Here is an 18,945-nt window from a genome sequence, read left to right on the forward strand (position 1 = left end):
CGCTGTGATGGGAACAAGTAGTCACTGTCCATATAGCATCCGCTTCACGCTGTTTTTTGTTGTGTCACGAGGCGCGAGTGCAGCAGCAGGGCTTCAGTAGAGCTAATTCTTAGTTTTTAGATGATTTTTCAAAATAAAAGCTGGTGTAAGCCACAGAGATCAGCGAGTCGCCCTCAGAGAGCGAGAGTCCCTTAAACAGTGTTTAAATAACGTTCACAAACAGCCGCCTCATCCTGTGCCAGCCAGTTAGTTATACTTTCCATGTGCTGCAGCTTTTAGCCTGAATGCTGTCAGCCAAGGTGGGGGTTTGTATGGCAACGTTTTCACATGAGTCTGAGCCCAGAGTCCTGCAGAGCACTCTGACCCGAGCTGGACTTGCATGAGCTGAAAAGGCCAGCAGTGTTTAGGAAAAGAGCAGAGCTAAATGTTGCTGTCAGACGTGCAGCTGGAAGCACACAAAGCCAAAGGGTGCGACTTGTTTCTGCGTGATGCAAAGAACCACGAGCTATGTTTGATGGCTCTACTTTTAAAACGACTGTGATTTACAGGAAAGTGCTGCTTTCTACCTTTGTCTGTGAATGCAAAAATAAACGGGTAAGATGGAGATACTTCACGCCAGTTCTTTATACATGTGTTAATTTTATAGTTTATTTAGACACAGAAACATGTAAAGCTTTTAATTTAAGCACTGCAGCTGCTGGTAGTAGAGTCTCGCTCGTGCATGTGCAGCCACGATTCATTGAAAGCAGCTGTAATTGTTGTTGAGTGTGAGTAACCACAAAGATGAAAATGTTCTCATGTGTAAGTCCAACAATCCTGTCAACTGTAAGAAGTACAGACTTTGGGGTGAAGGGTGAACATGATTGATGATATTTTGAAGAAAATGCCTCAGTCTGTTTATTCTATCAGAAAGAGAGCTTTGTTCACAGGCCACTCTTGCCGCTAAAGGCACATGTGCGTGTGTTTTGTGGTCTCGAGACACTCCAACCGTCATCCAAAGCGTCTGAAAGCCTGTCCGAGAAAGTCCAGGACAACAACAAAAAAGCTCGTCCCCTCAGGAGAGGAGCTGAGCGCAGTGACGCTTCCAGCATCCAAATGAAACGAGGAGCATTCCTCTCCGATTACTAATACTGGATTCCTGACTAGTTGGCCTTCTTGCTTCTCTGTTGGATTTTGAGGATTTGAGATCATCTGTGCAGCCTTTTGCCGCAGGATCCACCCCGCCTCTGTGACCAGCATGATAAAAGTCGCAGGAAAAAGCTCAGCAAAGTCGAGTTTCTGCACCCTCGTTTATTCCTTCTGCACTGGCCCTTTGTTTGAGCTGCAGGCCTTCTGGGAAAGCCCCAAATCCAACTGCTATCAGTAACTTCCTTTGCTACTACTGTTAAACTCTGCACCATTAGCTGTATCTTGTGGTGCTTTACTGCAAAATAATGCATATGACAAAAAGTTCATCGCCATATGAACCTTTCCACTTAATTATTTCCAGAAAGCGATTAGACCAGCCTCATCCTTGCAGAAACCCCCGCCAGTTACAACACTGGCTGAGATATTTGGATGACTTTGGGTATTTGGACGTCTGCCTCCTTTTCCCTCTGCAGCCCGTAAATAATGTTTGTCAGTAGATCCCAGAGAAATGAATAGCTGCTGTTTGAGTCGAAGCAAACGGAGGCCTCTAATCTCAGCATTCGAAGCTTATATTTTAATATCTTCAAAACACCGAGGATCTAGTTTGTGGATCCTGTAACTCAAACAATTTACCAAATTTTCTTTAAGAGTGAAATTTTTCTGGATGTGTGAGATGGAATTTCTTCAAGTGGAAAATTTCACTAGATGGAAAAACTGTGTAATTCCTGAGGTCCTCCCATTATTTTAAGCTTAGGGAGGCAAACAGTCAGTTGTTGTTTTTTTTTATTTCCCCCCCCTTTTTTTTTCTCTATCGCACTGCCAACGAAGTAATTAGACCGGGAAAATAGTGGCACAGAGGAACAGCAGCAGATCCTTTTCCCTCCCAGCTGTCATCTACAACCCTCTCCCCTTTTAACAATTCCATATCAAACCGTCATATTTAATAAGGCTGCTGTAAACACTTCCGTCTTCCTCTTCTCAGATTGAAGTTTAACCCAACATCAAATGAAAGGTTCAAGTGTCCTATATTGCAGTTAATATGCTTCTTTTTACTGACTGTGTACTGGGATTTGCATAGTTTGTCCTTTGTTGATTTATTGAATCATAGGCGATAGTGCGGCTCCATGACAGTGGGCTCACACAGGCTCTTTATATGGTAATGCAGGATCCCCGAGGTTTTTAATCGAAGTGAGGAACAGTAATAGTCTTGCATAATTTTCCCATAAAAGCTGACACAGCTGCTGTTCTACCTCCTGTTCTCCTCACCGCTGATATTCAGCGCTCTCCTTTAGCCTGCAGGTCCAGAGGAGCAAGACACTTCTCAGGTGTTGCGCTCTAATCTGTTTTCTAAACTTGACAGAGTCGATAACGGCCAGGACTTGATGTATTTATTCTCAGCCCTCAAGCAGTAATGTTTGCATTTCATTTCCCCTTCCTGTTATCCTCAAGATATTAAAGAGATCGTGCACGGAGATCCTGAGCGTGGAGCCCTCCAGCGTCTGCGTGAATCGTAAGTGAATCCTGATCAAGTTTTTGGAACTCAAGTCGATTTATCCTCCACATGTGCTGAATGAAACAATGACATCCTTCCAGCTGTGTCGAGCCTGCTCACAGACAAGTAGAACTTTAATGTTGGTAGTGCAAAGTCATATGAGAGGCCATCAGAAGGAAGGCGAAGACTTTTAAAATTCCTCCTCCGAGCTCATCTGCTGTTTGTTTACATTCCACAGAGTCCTTTGATATCGTCCTCAGAGGGAACGGCTTTGCGATCGGACGCAGCAATGAGGGCATCGTCTGCAGCTTCATAGTTGGCCAGCAAACCTTCAGTAAGTGGAGAAAACCCAGAGTAAAAGCTTTATATACATACACCATGTAGTCTTTTGATGTCATAACTCACTGTGTTGGACTTACGTGGACTGGTCTGTGCAGTAAACTGATGGTGAGCATGCAGGATTCAACTCTGCACAGTTATTGATTAATAATTTGAAATATGCAACACAGGTTCCAATCATAGGACAGTAACTCCCCTTTAATGAACTGCTGAAGCCACATTGTGACCAGAATGATGTCCTGACGAGCTCGTTACATCCTGCACAACCGAGCAATCGTTGCAGCTAAGCTGACAACACATTCACATCTAAAACTTTTGCAAATATTTGCTCAGATTTGTATTTTTACATTTGTGTCGTAAGTTTAAATTTTGCTCGTGGCTTTAAAAAAACTACCAGGGAAGTCGAAAATCGTAAAGAGGAAGTCGGCATGTCCGCAAAGGAATTTTTTATGAAGACAATATCATGTGGCTGTCTACCACAATCTGTCCATCCGGTCTTTTTTGTACAGAAATATTTTCTTTGCATGACCCATATTTCTTTGCTCCTGTCAGTAAATATGTTTCCCAATCTTCTGACTAAAGGGTTCAAAATTAAATTGAGTTGAATCTTCCCGTCGCTCACGCGGCAGGACCATTGTCCTCACGTCACGTCTCCTGAAATGTCTTCTTTATTTATGTGCTGACAAACAGTGTTGGTCAAACTGCTTGAAAAAAGTAATTAGTAACTAATTGCTGATTACTTCTCTAAAAAAGTAATCCCATTACGTCACTGATTGAAGTAATTAGTTACGTAGTTACTTTTTGAAAACATGATACAGAACCTGAGTGTGTCATAAAGCAATAGACCTTTCAGCCCAGTTCTATTTTTTCACATCATAAAAACTGTAATCACATGAAAAAGACTCTTTTTAAAAAAAATTTTTAGTTTAAATCTTTTAATTTTATGCGAATTGCATCAAGCAAAAATTAAATTATATGCAACAGTTTTTGACCTGAAGAAATTCTTTAACATTTAACCCTATTTTCTGCATATTCCAGCATATAAAGTAAAAATGTTTTTGTGTTTGCACTCTTTCAAATAGATGCAAGTAAAACACAGCAGAAAATAAATAAAATCAAAGATTCAGCAGCAGATTTAAGAGTCCTGTCGCTCTGAAATCTATTGTCACCTGTTCATCAGGAGTGGGGCAGGTGGAGGTTTGCCCGGCGCCACAGCGGTCATGTCAGTGGGGGGATCTGGGGGTTTCTCTGTGAAGTTCACATCCCGTGGCAGCGTGCTCGATGCTTGCTCAGGAGTTTAGTTTTTTTCGCTGTAAAAAGAAGTTTTCTTCCCACGCAGAGTGTACAGCGGACGCTAATGTCTTTGTCACTTTTTCCGGAATCAAAACTCAAAGTAATGTGATTACTTCCTTGCTTTAAATGCTGCATGGTCGTTCTCTCTGCCACTCTACATATTATCCATTGTTGAGCTACACACGTCCGTTACCACGAATGTCGCACACAAACAAAATCACAGTTTAGTAACGCAGTAACGTAGCGTGCTTATAAGTAAAGTAACAGTAATCTAATTACTTTTTTGGCAATAGTAATCCCTTATTACTCGTTACTTGAAAAAAGTAATCAGATAACAATAACAGGACTTTATATTGCAGAATAAAAACCAATGATGGGGAAAAACTCCAACAATAATATGAACTCTTATGGACAAGCACTTGGCGACAGTGGGAAGGAAAAACTCCCTTTTAACAGGAAGAAACCTCCAGCAGATCTGGGTTTAGAGACGGGCTTCTGTCTGTGAGGCAGATGGGACAAAAGGTGCACATGGGAAAGAAAAAAGCAACCACCAAACCTTAAAACGTGTACTGTGGACATTTTTCTTCCCAAAATTTGGAAAATAACCCAAAACTTGCAATAATAATTGCAGACTAACCCAAAATCTCAGCAATGCCCTAAAAGCAAACAGTAAGTGTCCCATCTGCACTGAGCTCAGCAAATTGTGTTGAACGTTTTTGTGCGCTGCGTCCTGAAATAGCTGTGTGCACTCTGATGAAAGGTTTCCCCAGAGCCACGCTCGCAGTAACAGACACTCCACCCTCTTTCTCCACTGCTATGAATGGATCTTATGTGTGTTCATTTACAGTGGAAAAACGATGAGGATTTATTGTCTTTTAAGGACGTAACGTGAGCGACACAGACATGGAATACAGTATGTGTTGGAAAATCTTCAGAGGTCGGAAACGGCAAAACAAACCCGGCCCGGACATGTCTGTTATCTCACTCATCTCAATGATCTGAATTCAACAGAAGGAAGGGGGGGATGTACAGTAGGTCACCGTGCTCCTTATTTTGTGCTTGCAGTCTGTTCTGATAAGAAATCCTTTTTTTAGGAAGCAAACGGGATTTGGCGCCTAGAGCCAATCTTTTAAAGCTCTCATTTGGCCGTGGGATCTGTGGGATCGGTGACTGCCAATGACAACACTTCCATCCTTGACAAGTTATTTTTGATTTTCAACATTTCAACTTGACTAAAATACTTGGAACATATTTTTTCCCTTTAAAACATAAATTCATCTGATTTAGGAAGCGGCCATTAGCAGATGTCTTCCTGTTAGTCCTTTCTCAGTTTAGGCTGTCTCACATTCGCCCACTTGGGGCTATTTATTCCCTTACTGGCTTTTGCATGTGTTCAGTCCAGACCTTTTTAACAGTGGGGCACCTTATAATTATGGACAAGCATCATGGCAGCTATGGAACACGGCACATATGTGAAGCAGATGCTTCACTCAAACCAGTTGGATCCCTCTGTAGAAATGGAGGAACAAGTTTCAATCATCAGAGTGACCTCTGTGACGCTTCAGGTTTTTGTCAACCTGTGCTGATGAACGATTATAATCCAATCATTTATTTTATTTTGTGCCCAATTGAGTCCCAGCTCCAAAATCTCATAGGATAAAAAATCCTGAGCATAGAAGAAATGTTCATTAATACAAATGGGATAGATACAGGTCTATTTAACCTCCTAGGACCTGACGTCCACATATGTGGACATCACATTTTGGGTTATTTACACTAAAATACTCAATTTTGCTCTACAAGGGCCTGATAGCCACTTACGGGCAGTTGGTCAAGTTACTTGAAAAAAGTAATCAGTAACTAATTACTGATTACTTCCCCCAAAAAGTAATCCCGTTACTTTACTAATTACTTATTTTCAAAAGTAATTAATTACTTAGTTACTTAGTTACTTTTTAAAAACACGATTTACAACCTGAATAGGTGATAAAGTGATAGATCTTTCAGCCCAATTCTACTTTTTCTGCGTAATCCATCATACAAAATGTAATCAAGTGGAAAAGTATCTTTTTTTTTACTTGTTTTATTAGTTTTAACCTTTTAACTTTATGCATCAAGCAAAAATTAAATTATATGCACCATTCTCTGACTGGAAGAAATTTGTTTAATATTTAAACCTATTTTCTGCACATTCCAGCACATAAAATAAAATATTTTTTTTTTGTGTGTTTACACTCAGTCTTTCAAATAGATGCAAGTAAAACACAGCAGAAAATAAATAAAGTCAAAGACTAGCGGCCCTGTTGCTCTATTTTCACCTGTAAAGCAGGAGTGGGGGTAGGCGGAGGGTTACCCTGGTGCAGGTGTGCCGCGGTCAGTGGAAGAATCCGTGAGTTTCTCTGTGAGTTTCCCATTACGTCGTAGCTACTCGGTGTTTGCTTGGACGTTTAGGGGTTTTTCTTCGCTGTAAAAAGAAGTTTTCTTCCCATGCACAACGGACGCTAATGTTTTTGTCACTTTTTATGGAATCAAACTCAAAGTAAGGTCAGTACTTCCACGCTTTAAACGCTGCACGCTCATACTCTCTCTGCACTCGATATATGATCCATTGTTGATCTGCACACAGCTGTTGTCACGAACGTCGCACTCGCTTACGTCACTGTCATGAGACATTCTCGCAAAAAATCACGGTTTTAGTAACGCAGTAACGCAGCGTTCCTACGGGAAAGTAACGATAATCTAATTACCGTTTTTGCAATAGTAATCCCTTACTTTACTCGTTACTTGAAAAAAGTAATCAAATTACAGTACTGCTCATCTCTGCTTACGAGGACATTATACTGCTACTGTTCTATCAAAATTTTAAACGAATATCCTCATATGTGGCTCTCATTTTTCTTAAAAACAAAAAGAAGGTAAAAAAAAAAAATCTGGTAATTCTTTGTTTTTACATTCATTGGGCCCCAATGTGCCTAAATATCAAAGAGAAATTAAAAATGCATGCTGTGGAAGAGTTCGGGTCTTAGGAGGATAACACAGAGGCTCACAGAAGGCTGTTGGTTGCCAGAGAACCCCAGAACTGGCAGGTTCACCATGAGCGGAGGTCATCCTGTGGGGCTCTGGCAGCGCTGCTTTTGTTCCTCCCCTCACAAAGCAGCAGATACCTGTCTTACTGTTGGATTGATGCTGCCCCTCTCCTGCTCTCCTTATGTAACTACTGCTCTGCTGCACACTGTTGAGACTATACTGGGCGAGACGCAACCCAACCTGTACTGGACACAGTTACCAGTAGACCAGAACTAGAGAACAATCGGTCAGGAAGGTGAGGAGAGAGCAATGGTCTGTGTCCACCACCATCAAAATTTTTGTCTTGTTTTTGGTCCTCCAGTGCAGCGGTCCCCAACCCCCGGGCCTCGGACCGGTACCGGTCTGTGAGTCGTTTGGTACCGGGCCGCGAGAGTTGAGGCTCAGATGTGAAATGTATAGTTTTCAGGGTTTTTATCGGTTTTCAGCGTTATTTTGTTATCGTTTTTATCGTTTACTCTGTTTTCCTGGGTCTTTTCACGTGTGTTATGAATAAATCTTCTTTTTTCGGTACCGGTACTAGTTTTATGTTGTTGTATTTATCCGCGACACCTTAACCCTTTAAAACCGGCCGGAGCGGGCACGCTCTGTTTGCGTAACTATTTTTAAATCCCAGTAGCTCTGCAACCACGTGAGCTAGCGCAATAATTTTTTTTGCATATGAAACCGGAGGAGTTGTACTTACATCTTATGCCATCAGCTTGTCCTCGGTCACAGTTTCCTTCCACATATAGCTTTGCAAAAACTGCATAAAAAGCGCTTGCAGCAACAAAAACATAATATTCCAGAAACACGCTTTGCCGATCCGATCAGCTGTTCGTAACACTTCCTACGTTGGAATAGACGTCAGCGCGAACTATCGCATTTCCTCCATGACCTGCCCGAAACCGGAAGTGACGTCATTTTCGCGGAAATGTAGTTTTTTTTACCATATAGCCTCATGAGCCTATACTGGTGTTTTTAAAAGTTATGTTTGACTTTATGACTTTCTGTGTGGTTTCTGGGATGCTTAGGACTCATATTGCACTGCTGGAAATAGTTTATTTTGATGCATATGCTGCTTTTTTGCAAATTTGCATTATAATATTTATTTTCGTTTTTCCTGCAGTATATAAAAATTGGTGTATTTCAAAAATAAAACTATGAAGACACTCAAAATAAATTTCCTGTGGTGGGAAACTATTTTGTGCAACTTTTTTGTATTTACAGTTTTGAGGGATAAGCCTCTTAAATTTCTCTAACTAGAAATATATGTTAAAAAAACAAAAATGATTTTCAATTTTTTTGTAGTTTATTGCACTTTTTTGCAATTTATGTAATTACTATGCACTTAATACAGACATATTATTAAAATCTGGGCTATAATGGTTGTATTGATGTATAGCAACTTGAAATGCTCCCAAAAATGGCTCCACAGCATGTAAAAATATAATATAAGCTCTGGCGGACTTGGTTCTGTGGTAGGTCTTAAAGGGTTAAAGGCCGGTCCGTGAAAATATTGTCGGGCATAAACCGGTCCGTGGCGCAAAAAAGGTTGGAGACCGCTGCTCCAGTGGACCTGTTGTGTTTTAAATCACACCAGAGCAGCTGAAATGGATTCGTGATGGTTTAGTTTAACTGGCTTTGTGTTACACCGTAGTGATCGAGGGTTTCCTTCATGTTTGACCGTGTAGACAGAACAAGCACAGATACATAAACAGATACTGTTACAATCCATAATCCGTACTTACCTCATTAAACAATCTGCAAAGTTAATAACAAAACTTTTTTTTATGTCTTCCAGCTGAGAAGCCGAGCACGGTGCGTAACGACTACCTGCTGTGTCCCGCCCCGAAGCTCTATGAAGTCGGACAGTAAGTAGGACGTTGTTTTATTGTCGTATATGGAGAAGCCGTCACAAACAGTCTCTGCTAACAGTGATGCTAAAATATCAGAGAAAGCTTTATGTGATATAGTATAATGCATCATAGTGTTGTAAATGTTGTGTAACTGTTCTATTTAAATCTTTTTGTTCGAGTCATGAAGAAGAAAGATCAGTTTGACTGAGTGTAATTATTTTATTGTAATCGTGAATTGAAGATCAGATTCATCACCTAACATGACAGATGACATATGTGTCAGTCATGTGTGCAGTGTTGTCCACAGCTGTGGCTTTGATGTGTTTATTACACTTTCTTTATCGAAACAGCGTTTTAACATTTTTGACTTTTGTTTCTTACATCTCTTCCTTATTTTTTACATTTTAAGTAGTTGCCTCGGTAACATGGTGACATCACAATGTCCACAGAGATGAAACCCCTCACTGACCTAAGATGTACTTGTGTGCTAAGTTTGGTTGCTCAACAGCTGATGAGGCAGAAGTTCGTGTGTATATCATGCAGAGCTCCAGATATGATGCAAAAGCGAGGTCAGCTAGAGGTTATGCTTCTGTGCACACCTTTAATTTAATTAAGACATTTAAAATTATTCAAGGTAAATATATATACACTTCAGTATATTCTTTGAACAAAAGTGAACTTTCTTGGCTGTAAATATTCACTGTGTGTGGAAATGCAGCAGTGTCTTCAGGAAGCATGTTCTCAGAAACATATGACATGATATATGCAGCTCATGTGTGTTTCTATAGATACGTTTATGTTTTCATCTTGGCACGAGGACAAGACGAGACGTGTGAAGTCTCAATGACAGGATCGCGCTGGCGTCTACAAATAGGGACAATCTAAATAGATTCAATATGCTGCCCTATAAATTGTTACGGCGAAGGAAAGAAATGAATGTTGTGTAGGATAAATGCCAGAGCTCAGTGTTTGTTTTTCAGCTTTATGTTGAATTCGGGAAGCTTAAATCAGTTGGTGAATCATATATAAGGTCACGTCATTTGTAGTAGTTACTTCCCCTTTCTTACATTTCCCACATTAAGAATCTTCCCCCAAAAAAGCAAACTTCTCTTTTCTGGAGAATTTAAGCTTCTTTTGTGCAGCTCAGGTCTCTGTGTTTGTTTTCTTATTTTTATTTAAATCACACGTCTCTAAAGTTTTACTGAAACATTGAAGTCTTGGTTTCTCTCGTGCATTTTTCTATTTTTTTCCACTCAGTTTTTCAAAAGTCTTTTGTGCAAACAATCAGCTCCTAAGTCTGTAAATTAGCTGTATGTTAAAGACGCAGTAAACAGTGTAGAAGAGACAAACACCCCATACATACAAGCCGCAAACACTCGAGTGAAAACAGTGCAAATACGCGTTTATTCCAGCCCGCGTTGCTGTTGTTTGATTTTAACGGCATCTCTTATAATCCCAAACCATAGCAGATGATCGCTAAGGCATTATAGATGGAACAACAGATTTTAATGTCCTTGCTGACTGCAATCCAATCAAAAATGTATGATTATGCGTGCCGCTGGCTCCTGAAGGTCTTCCAGCTCTAAATGAGATTGTGTATAATACAGTATGACGGCGGCGATGCCGTAACTACGGCGATTCAACTTGAACCTCACCTCAGTTAATCTGCTCGTGTCAAAAATCTAAAGTGTTCATGAAAACATGATATTTTCATTTTTTTTATATTTTATAAAAACAGTGGCCTAAACTACAGAGAAAAGATGGAAACATACACATACAGACTCTAAGAAACACCATTTAAATGCAAACACATACATCAATGCATTAATAACACAGGTCTGAAAAAAATTATTTTCAGTTGCATGAGATATTTTTGGTCAATTTTATGAATTTTAAGGTGCTGAATCCAGAAATGATCTCCATTTCCATCCATCACGTACAGTTTTTGCAAAACAGGAGGAGTTTACATTAAATAAACTACAACAGCGATGAAAAAAATCAGTTTTTATTACAAGTAACTATGCATAATTTTTCGGAGATTCCTCACCTTTCACTATGAACAAAATAAGCCTGATAGGACCTGCTGATACTTGAGTCAAAGTATAGATAGATTCCAGTTTAAGGCAAACTATGCAGTTGATTACACTAAAAGCATGAGTTTTGCAAGGAAACCTATTGAGATTCAATTCAATTTTATTTAAATAGCAGCAAATCACAACAACACTCGCCTCAAGGAGCTTTATATTGTAAGGTTGACCCTACAAGATGGAATTTTAAAAATATTTTTCCTGGTTTCAGTGAGTAAAAATCTATAAGACAGTCAAAAAATCCGGTGCAGTTTTTTGGTAAGTATGCATTTAAACAACCCTCAGTGTTTTTTGTTCTGCTTGTAGATGGAATTGGTTATTTTTCTGTTTTATTTTCAATGTATAAAAGCTAAAAACATATTTTCATGTTTTTATAAGGGAGAAAAAAGATCATTTACATCACTATATAACTATCAGTTGTTTTGATTGTGGCTAAATCTATCAAGTCGTTATTTGATGGATTTAATAGATTCATCCTTGTTTTCTCAGGTGAATGCCACAAAAATCCCAGATCCCAGATTATATGGTTTGGTACCTTTAAATCTCTTCAACCAGGAAGAATTCAATTCAATTCAATTCAATTTTATTTATATAGCGCCAAATCACAACAAAAGTCGCCTCAAGGCGCTTCAAATTCAGTGATTTTAATATAAAAAAACCATAAATTCTTATATTTTGGAAATTTGAAAGATCATTTTGACCATTTTGCATAAAATAAAATGATATTAGATCATAATTAGAGCTGGTTATTTATTGTCCGATTCTTTTAGCACTGCAATAACTGAACAGAAGAAGGAGCCTGAAGTTGAAAAGGTTTCTTAAGAATTCTAGAAAGGTCATTTGACACGTCTGTAATTTTTTACTGCACAGATAAAGCTGTGAAGTCATGCATATATTTTATATTTTTATGGAGTTTTGAGAAGCGTTGAGGATTTCTCAGCATTTCAAAGCGTCTGCTGGACTTTGTCCAGGTTCTTTCTCCTGAGTCGAGGTCGGGGCAGCCAAACACAATGTTTTGGTTCAGCCTGTAAAAAGATGAAGCGGACCCCCTACATCACAGGTCTCCAGCACCTGATAGGACCTGAGCTGACACTGATGTTATGTACCCGCCATTTGCAAAAGGCCTGCTTAATTAACTCTTGGCTGCCGATGATGACCCATTAAGTAGTTAGCTGGTACGGGTGGTGAGTAAACACATCTGCTGGAGGGGCTTTAAAAGGATGTGCGACAGATGCAGCCGTTCCCTTTTCCGTGCTCTCCATTTAAATAATTCACCATGCAGTGACAATCCCTGCACTCCGGACCACCTGCGTGGAACTCCAGAGCCCAGAAACTTCCGTCTCCTTCCATCTGTCTGCTTCTGCTCCATCACCGCTGCCGCCGCAAAGGATGCTCCTTTAACACGGCTCTACTCAGCCGGAGAAGAATTGTCATTTCATCGCACAATCCTTTCCCCTCTTTCCAGCCATGTTTCGTTACACATGGGGCCTTGTCCTCGGCGAGCACTGCTTGAGTTTGTGTTTTGGGGAACATATTTCAGATACAGCGGTCAACTGAGTTGAGGTCCTCAGCTGCGAGTTCTTGTCCCGCTGGGGACACACGGCACCGCATCCAGCTTCGGCGTCCAAGAATCAGAGCGTCCTCGGTCATCGAGCTGTGCGGGAGCACTCACGGCAGAGGCATCATCTGTGCTGACAGCTGTGGCATCAGGCTTGAAACTCTGGCATCTGCTGACACTCTATGCTCCCTCCTCCAGCCCTCCATGCGCATCCCCATTAGGAGACCCCGCACACCCCACTGGGGCTCCTCAGGAAGTGTTCTCACAGTAATGGTGGAAACAAAAGAAATACCTGAAGAGGGAGGTGACAGCTGCTTTACACAGCAGGTGCAGCAACGCTGATATGCCGGTGGATAAATAAGACGTGCTGCTGCAGAGAACACCGTCACCCCGTGTGCTCCCCGGGGGGTATCAAGATGTTTTGATTGAAATGTCCTATTGTCTGAATATCCCTTCATGTTGCGGCACAGGCCTGCGTCGTGTCTGTTGATTGGTTGTAACATGATCTGAATCTGGATTTGAACCCGACCGACCGTGCCTGGGCCAACCCCATCGAGCAGCCCAGGGCACCAATGCTCAATCGCTCTGTTCAAATTCACTCAAACCTGTTGTAGGTGCAGGTCACCTGGTGCGAGTGCACATATGTCACCATCTCTGCGTTACGTCTCCATTGGTCAGGTTTGTCCAGGAGTCTTTTAACTTTTTTCTTGGTGTTTCTGATTAACTGTAAAATTGGTAAATATTTTATATTCCATTAATGTAACACAGATATCTCTAAAAGCCTTTTTGACTGTCTCAGTAAATCTGTCCAACGATGGGTAAACGGATCCCTTTCCTACATGACTTTGGGGATCTTTTTGCCACGTTTTCTAGACTAGAATAGCGGCGAACCGTGTTTCCCGTCTCTTAATAAGATCCATCCACGAGAGGGACTGTACGTGGAGCTGAAAGCACCAATCAGAAGTGCTCTCAGTTGGTATTATCTCCCAATTGGATTATTGGTTATAAGAAGCCGGTCAATACCGGGCGACCGTGGCTCAGGGGGTTGGGAAGCGTATCTGTAACCGGAAGGTTGCCGGTTCGATCCCCTCTCCTGGTCGTTGTATTCTTGGGCAAGACACTTCACCTACCGCCTACTGGTGTTGGCCAGAGGGGCCGATGGCGCGATATGGCAGCCTCGCTTCTGTCAGTCTGCCCCAGGGCAGCTGTGGCTACAACCGTAGCTGCCTCCACCAGTGTGTGAATGAATAGTGGCATTGTAAAGCGCTTTGGGTGCCTTGAAAAGCGCTATATAAATCCAATCCATTATTATTATTATTAATATTCCAATTTTGTACGGGGAGCCAATTTTTAGAGTACTAGCGGTTGTCTCGTCTGGACCACATTCTCTCATCTGCTGTCCAGGCTTCGTGAGGCGGTCCCTCCCATCAACTGATCTTCAGAACTTCTGCCACACAAACACATACAGACTGATGATTCCTGGATGCCGGGTGACAGGCCCCACATATGCTCTGCTGTAAATTATTCACCCTCCTCAATCTTCACATCTTTAAGGGAAGTTTGAAAGCCATTAGCGTCACCATCGTCAGCCGCTCCAGCTGCATCGCATCACCAAAGCTTAGCGTCACAGAAGGCCTACCTTCTGATGAATTATAGCGAGCCTGGGGACAAACTTTTTCCAATGCGGAGCCAGAGGTCTGCGGCGGGAAGGAGCCTTCGGCCGTTCAACCGGTGTCCCTGGGAAGCGGTGTCTGTTTTTGAGCGATCCCTCGGCCCTGTGACAGTCTGCCCTTTCAGCTCCCATTTATTCAAACATAACTACAGACCCACCAGCAGCTGCAGCTCTCTCCTCAGTGTCACTCGTTGGCTTTTACTGTGGAAAAGTTAAATGACAGCCTCCTCTGTTTTCAATTATTCAGTTACCGGGTTGCCTCTTTTAAACCTTTTAACCCCCTCCCTCCATAATCAAATTGCTAGTATTGCATTTAAACATTTTTAAAATGAACTTTACAACCGACTAACGAAAAAGCCATAGATTCATATTCTGCGAGCAGCAGAGTGACTAATCATTAGAGCAACACTTTAATAGATTTGGCCGCGCAATTACTATATTCTTTTGGTCGTCTTCATGGAAATAAAAGTGTGTAAAAGAGAAGAGGATCTATGACTTATGCCTCCGTGTCAGAGCAGATTCTGCCTACTCGACAGTAACTTGGTAAATTAGCAGTCAGTGTCTCAGAGAGGGAGGAGAAAAAAAGGCCTCGCTCACTATGGTTGGGTTGCGGTGCGTTAAAGATGTCCGGCGTTGTCGACCGAGGGAGAAGTGGGTTCGTCAGTGTAACTCGCTTGGGAGCTTTCCCCCCCTACGCACTGCGGGGTCCACACCTCCAGCTTGATTAACAACCTGCCCACCATTATCACGGATTGATGGTGTCAGCTAAATTAGCCTCTCCCCTCACCCATTCAGCGCGAGCGCTTAGTTAACATGCAGGGACCTAGAACATCTTCGCCGAGCTACAGAGGCGTGCAGCGTTTCCAGTGATGCTTCGTGATGGAAGCAAACTGATTCTCATTCGAAATCTTCAGTTTTCAACTCTTAAAGTTACCATTCATTCATTTGTGTAGGTTTAAAGACATGTAGCACATTACTAACAGTTTAAAGGAACCTGAAACAGGTCAAGTAAAGCCTTCCCAGCAGTACCAGAGCGTTTCTTAGTTCCCCGTTAATGATTTCTGAAAACTTCTCCTACATGTTTTCCTCGAATTGCAAAGTTAATCTGTCAGCGTAACATAATCAATCAGTTCCAGTGAAAATATTGTAAAAACACCATGACTAAGAGTTATTGAGCAAGTGTGCATTATATGCTACGGCCCTCACAGTGACCAGATCTCATCCCATTTGGGTTCATTTGTTTATATGCAACCTTGGCAGGCCTGGCTTCTTTTCATTCTTCTTTAATGTTGTCTTTTTTAATGTCGTCTGGTAGCGCAGCAGTGTTACAGTAACATTCTTTGCAAATTCCGATGTCACCTAAAACAGCGGTCCCCAACTTCTTTTTGCGCCAGGGACCGACAATATTTTCACGGACCGGCCTTTAAGGTGTCGCAGATAAATTCAACAAAATAAAACCAGAAAAAGAAGATTTATTCATAACACATGGGAAAAGATGCAGGGAAACAGAGTTAATGATAAAAACGATAAAATAATAACAATTAAAAACCCTGAAAACCATCAATTTCACACCTGACTCTCAACTCGATACCAAACGACTCGGCCCGTTGGTTGGGGAGCGCTGACCTAAAACTAAAAGCATTACATTTCCTTATTATTTTGTTCATCCTGCTACGTTGTAATCCTTCACTGACTGTCACTATAAAAGTGTCAGTGTATCTGCAGCACACATAACCGAATAGAATAACCGAATAGAATATTTTTCCCTCTGTAGCATTGCCTAAAATGCACCAGCTGCTTCAATATGAAAGACCTGCATCAAATATCCAATAAAGATTTTTTTTAAATATAACTTTATTAAGTAATAGATAATTTGAAAACACAAGTTGATCATCAACAAGTTGGTGTCAGAGCAGATCCTGCTTAAAGGTCCCTGCATTGTATTTTAAATATTTAGCGCAGTAAATAAGGTGAGGTGCAAAAAAGTCAGTTTCGAATATTTAGACGGCGTAGTAAAGGACACATGGTCTGGTCGCTCATCTGTTCAGAACCACAGGAGAATTGGTGGCCCAAGGCACTGCCCGAGGCAAAATCCACAGCAAAGAGAGCCCTCTTGTTATTATTCCACTGCACCATTTTTAATGCAGGCCTCCCCTGTACACTACCGCGCACTCACAGCTGGCCCCTCGCGTACTTCTTTCTCTCGCCTCTTTTCTTTTCGTGTCGGAGGGAATATTTCAGGCGTTTCATTCGTTCCATATCCTGAATTCTCATTAAACCTGCGGTAATTGGATCGGGCATAATAGACATATGGAAATTGCGGTGCCGTTCATCATTAGGGTTTTAATTGCGCCCGTTTTGGCTTTGCATTTTTCTCTCTAAATAAGTCTTCGGAGTTCAGGAGCCTTGTTACTGCCAGTCAAGTTACTTCACCCACACACGATGATTGTGTGATAATGACAGGATTTCCTCCCACTGAGGACATTTATTTAATTCTGATTGTTGTCTTTATTGAGCATTGTGCTAACATGACTCCAGGACTTGTTAGCGTTTGTGAGAACAGGATTTGCGAGAGCAACAATAGAATTATAGAGCTCTTCTGTTTTTAAAGTCTTGATGCAGAGCAAAGTATTATCAGGGAGAACAAAACTGTTTTCAATAACACTCAATACATATTGTTAGATTGATTAAACACACACACGTGTAGCACGGTAGAAAAGAGACAGGTAAAAATAATAACGTTGCTTGGCAACAACTCGTTACTTAAAAAGCAATTAAAGCTTCCCAAACAGTGCTGCTACCTCTAAGACGGCGGTGTCAAACATGAGGCTCGGGGGCGAGATTTGATGATCCCGAATGGCTTCGCCGTGTGATAAAATTACAGTGAAGTCATTAATTACACGTTTTTGTTCAAAACAAACCACGTTGCTGTTTACGGTGTGGTAATGCATGACCAGTATAACTACACATGAGTAGAAATGTGTGCAAATCTGAGCAGGATCTTTGATTCATATTAGATACAAAAGCTTTACATGTGATGGTTTTATGTCTTTTCACATCCTTCAGTTAAATTGTAACTACTCCTGAGATACATTCTGTGTTTTTCTGAAGAGATCAGGCTGTTTGTACAGGGATGGCTCATTACATTTGAAAATGAAATAGAAAAAGCTTCTAGAATTATTTTTGGCATTTAGGCTTCATTAGAGAGGGAAGAGGAGAGAGAGGACAGGAAACCAGGGGAAGAGTGGGGTGACGTGCAGAAAAAGATCTGGAGAGCAGATTCAAAGTTGGGCTCCTGCAGTAGCCTTCAGCCAGCAGGGCGGCAGCTCCGAGCAGACTTCTTTATATTTATTTAAAAAATGAGAAATTTAGAGGCGTGTGTTTCATATAGGCTGTGATGCTGTAGTGTTATGGCTTCGTCAAAGTGGGACCAACTGAATGAAAAAAAACACTAAAATGAGTTTGACATCATTGCTTTAGGATGTTAAAGGCCAACTTATGTTATGGGGGGGGTTGAATAGAGTGACTCTGAAACATGTGTCCTAGTATATTTAAGGGTACTTTGCAGTACTGCAAAGGGGAGTGGAAAATAAAAAGTAAAGAATTGAATTACCTTATAATAAAAAATTACAATATTCAAAATTTCATTTTATTATTAAATCCTAATTTTATGGACACAGGTGATTTTTATTTTTATTTTATTTATTTATTATTTATTTATTTATTTTTGCACTAGTTGGGGGGCAAAAAAAAAGTATTTTAGGAAAATTGCTGAGGTGACTTTTAGCACCTGTAAGACAGGACTGAGGGCACGATGTTGCAAAAAAACATAAGCTGCAGCGCGATGCTTGTCCTTCTTGGAGATTCAAAAGAGTTGAAGTATCTTTAATCACAAAGTTTGCAAAAACAGAAAACATATGACGAAAATTCCAACACAGTGAACTTCCCTGGAAATGCAAACGTGTTTTTCTTCTCTGACAAACGTGGGAGAACTGGCAGGACGAGGTTTTAATGGTGTTTCCTGTTGTTTCCTTTCATTTCCTCTGATACTAATTAAACTCTTTCCTTTACAGGAAAATGGATGTTCACATCAGCCTTAACAACGGCAAGTCCTTCATCTCGAGTGCCTACACCATCTCTGCTACCACATGTGTGAGTTTAAAGCTGAGCTCTGATATTTCATATTCCAGATTAAACTTAAAGTTTAATAACATGAAGCTGCGTTTCCTGATTTTATAACTGAGGAAGTGCATAAAACACGGCCTGACTATATGGTTACAAGTTCTCCTGTTATGTTTGAGCAGAACTTCCTTTTTTTCAGTGTTTCTCATATGATGAAGCAATGTCATCGTTTTATAGACACTTTGCGGTTATCTGGGAGTCACGTACTGGCAGATTCATCATTCCTGATGATGAAAATTTGTGAAACATCTGCTTGCTCTGATTTAGCTGTT

The 18,945-nt window shown here is 41.0% G+C and overlaps 1 protein-coding gene and 1 long non-coding RNA gene across 2 annotated transcripts in view; both read left to right on the forward strand.

Annotated features, from left to right (window-relative positions):
- Positions 1–18,945, forward strand: part of antxr2a (ANTXR cell adhesion molecule 2a) — a 101,609-nt gene that overhangs the window by 16,351 nt on the left and 66,313 nt on the right. The window contains exons 8-11 of the mRNA XM_085180310.1: positions 2,578–2,638; positions 2,859–2,954; positions 9,120–9,189; positions 18,565–18,643. Of these exons, the coding sequence (XP_085036436.1) occupies positions 2,578–2,638; positions 2,859–2,954; positions 9,120–9,189; positions 18,565–18,643 (306 nt within the window). The remainder of the gene's footprint in view (positions 1–2,577; positions 2,639–2,858; positions 2,955–9,119; positions 9,190–18,564; positions 18,644–18,945) is intronic.
- Positions 9,196–14,140, forward strand: LOC146506194 (uncharacterized). Its single transcript, XR_014877210.1, has 2 exons — positions 9,196–9,615; positions 9,667–14,140. It is a non-coding gene; the product is annotated as an uncharacterized LOC146506194 (long non-coding RNA).

Source organism: Neolamprologus multifasciatus, chromosome 12 (assembly GCF_963576455.1).
Source record: "Neolamprologus multifasciatus chromosome 12, fNeoMul1.2, whole genome shotgun sequence".
Taxonomy (NCBI): Eukaryota; Metazoa; Chordata; class Actinopteri; order Cichliformes; family Cichlidae; genus Neolamprologus; species Neolamprologus multifasciatus.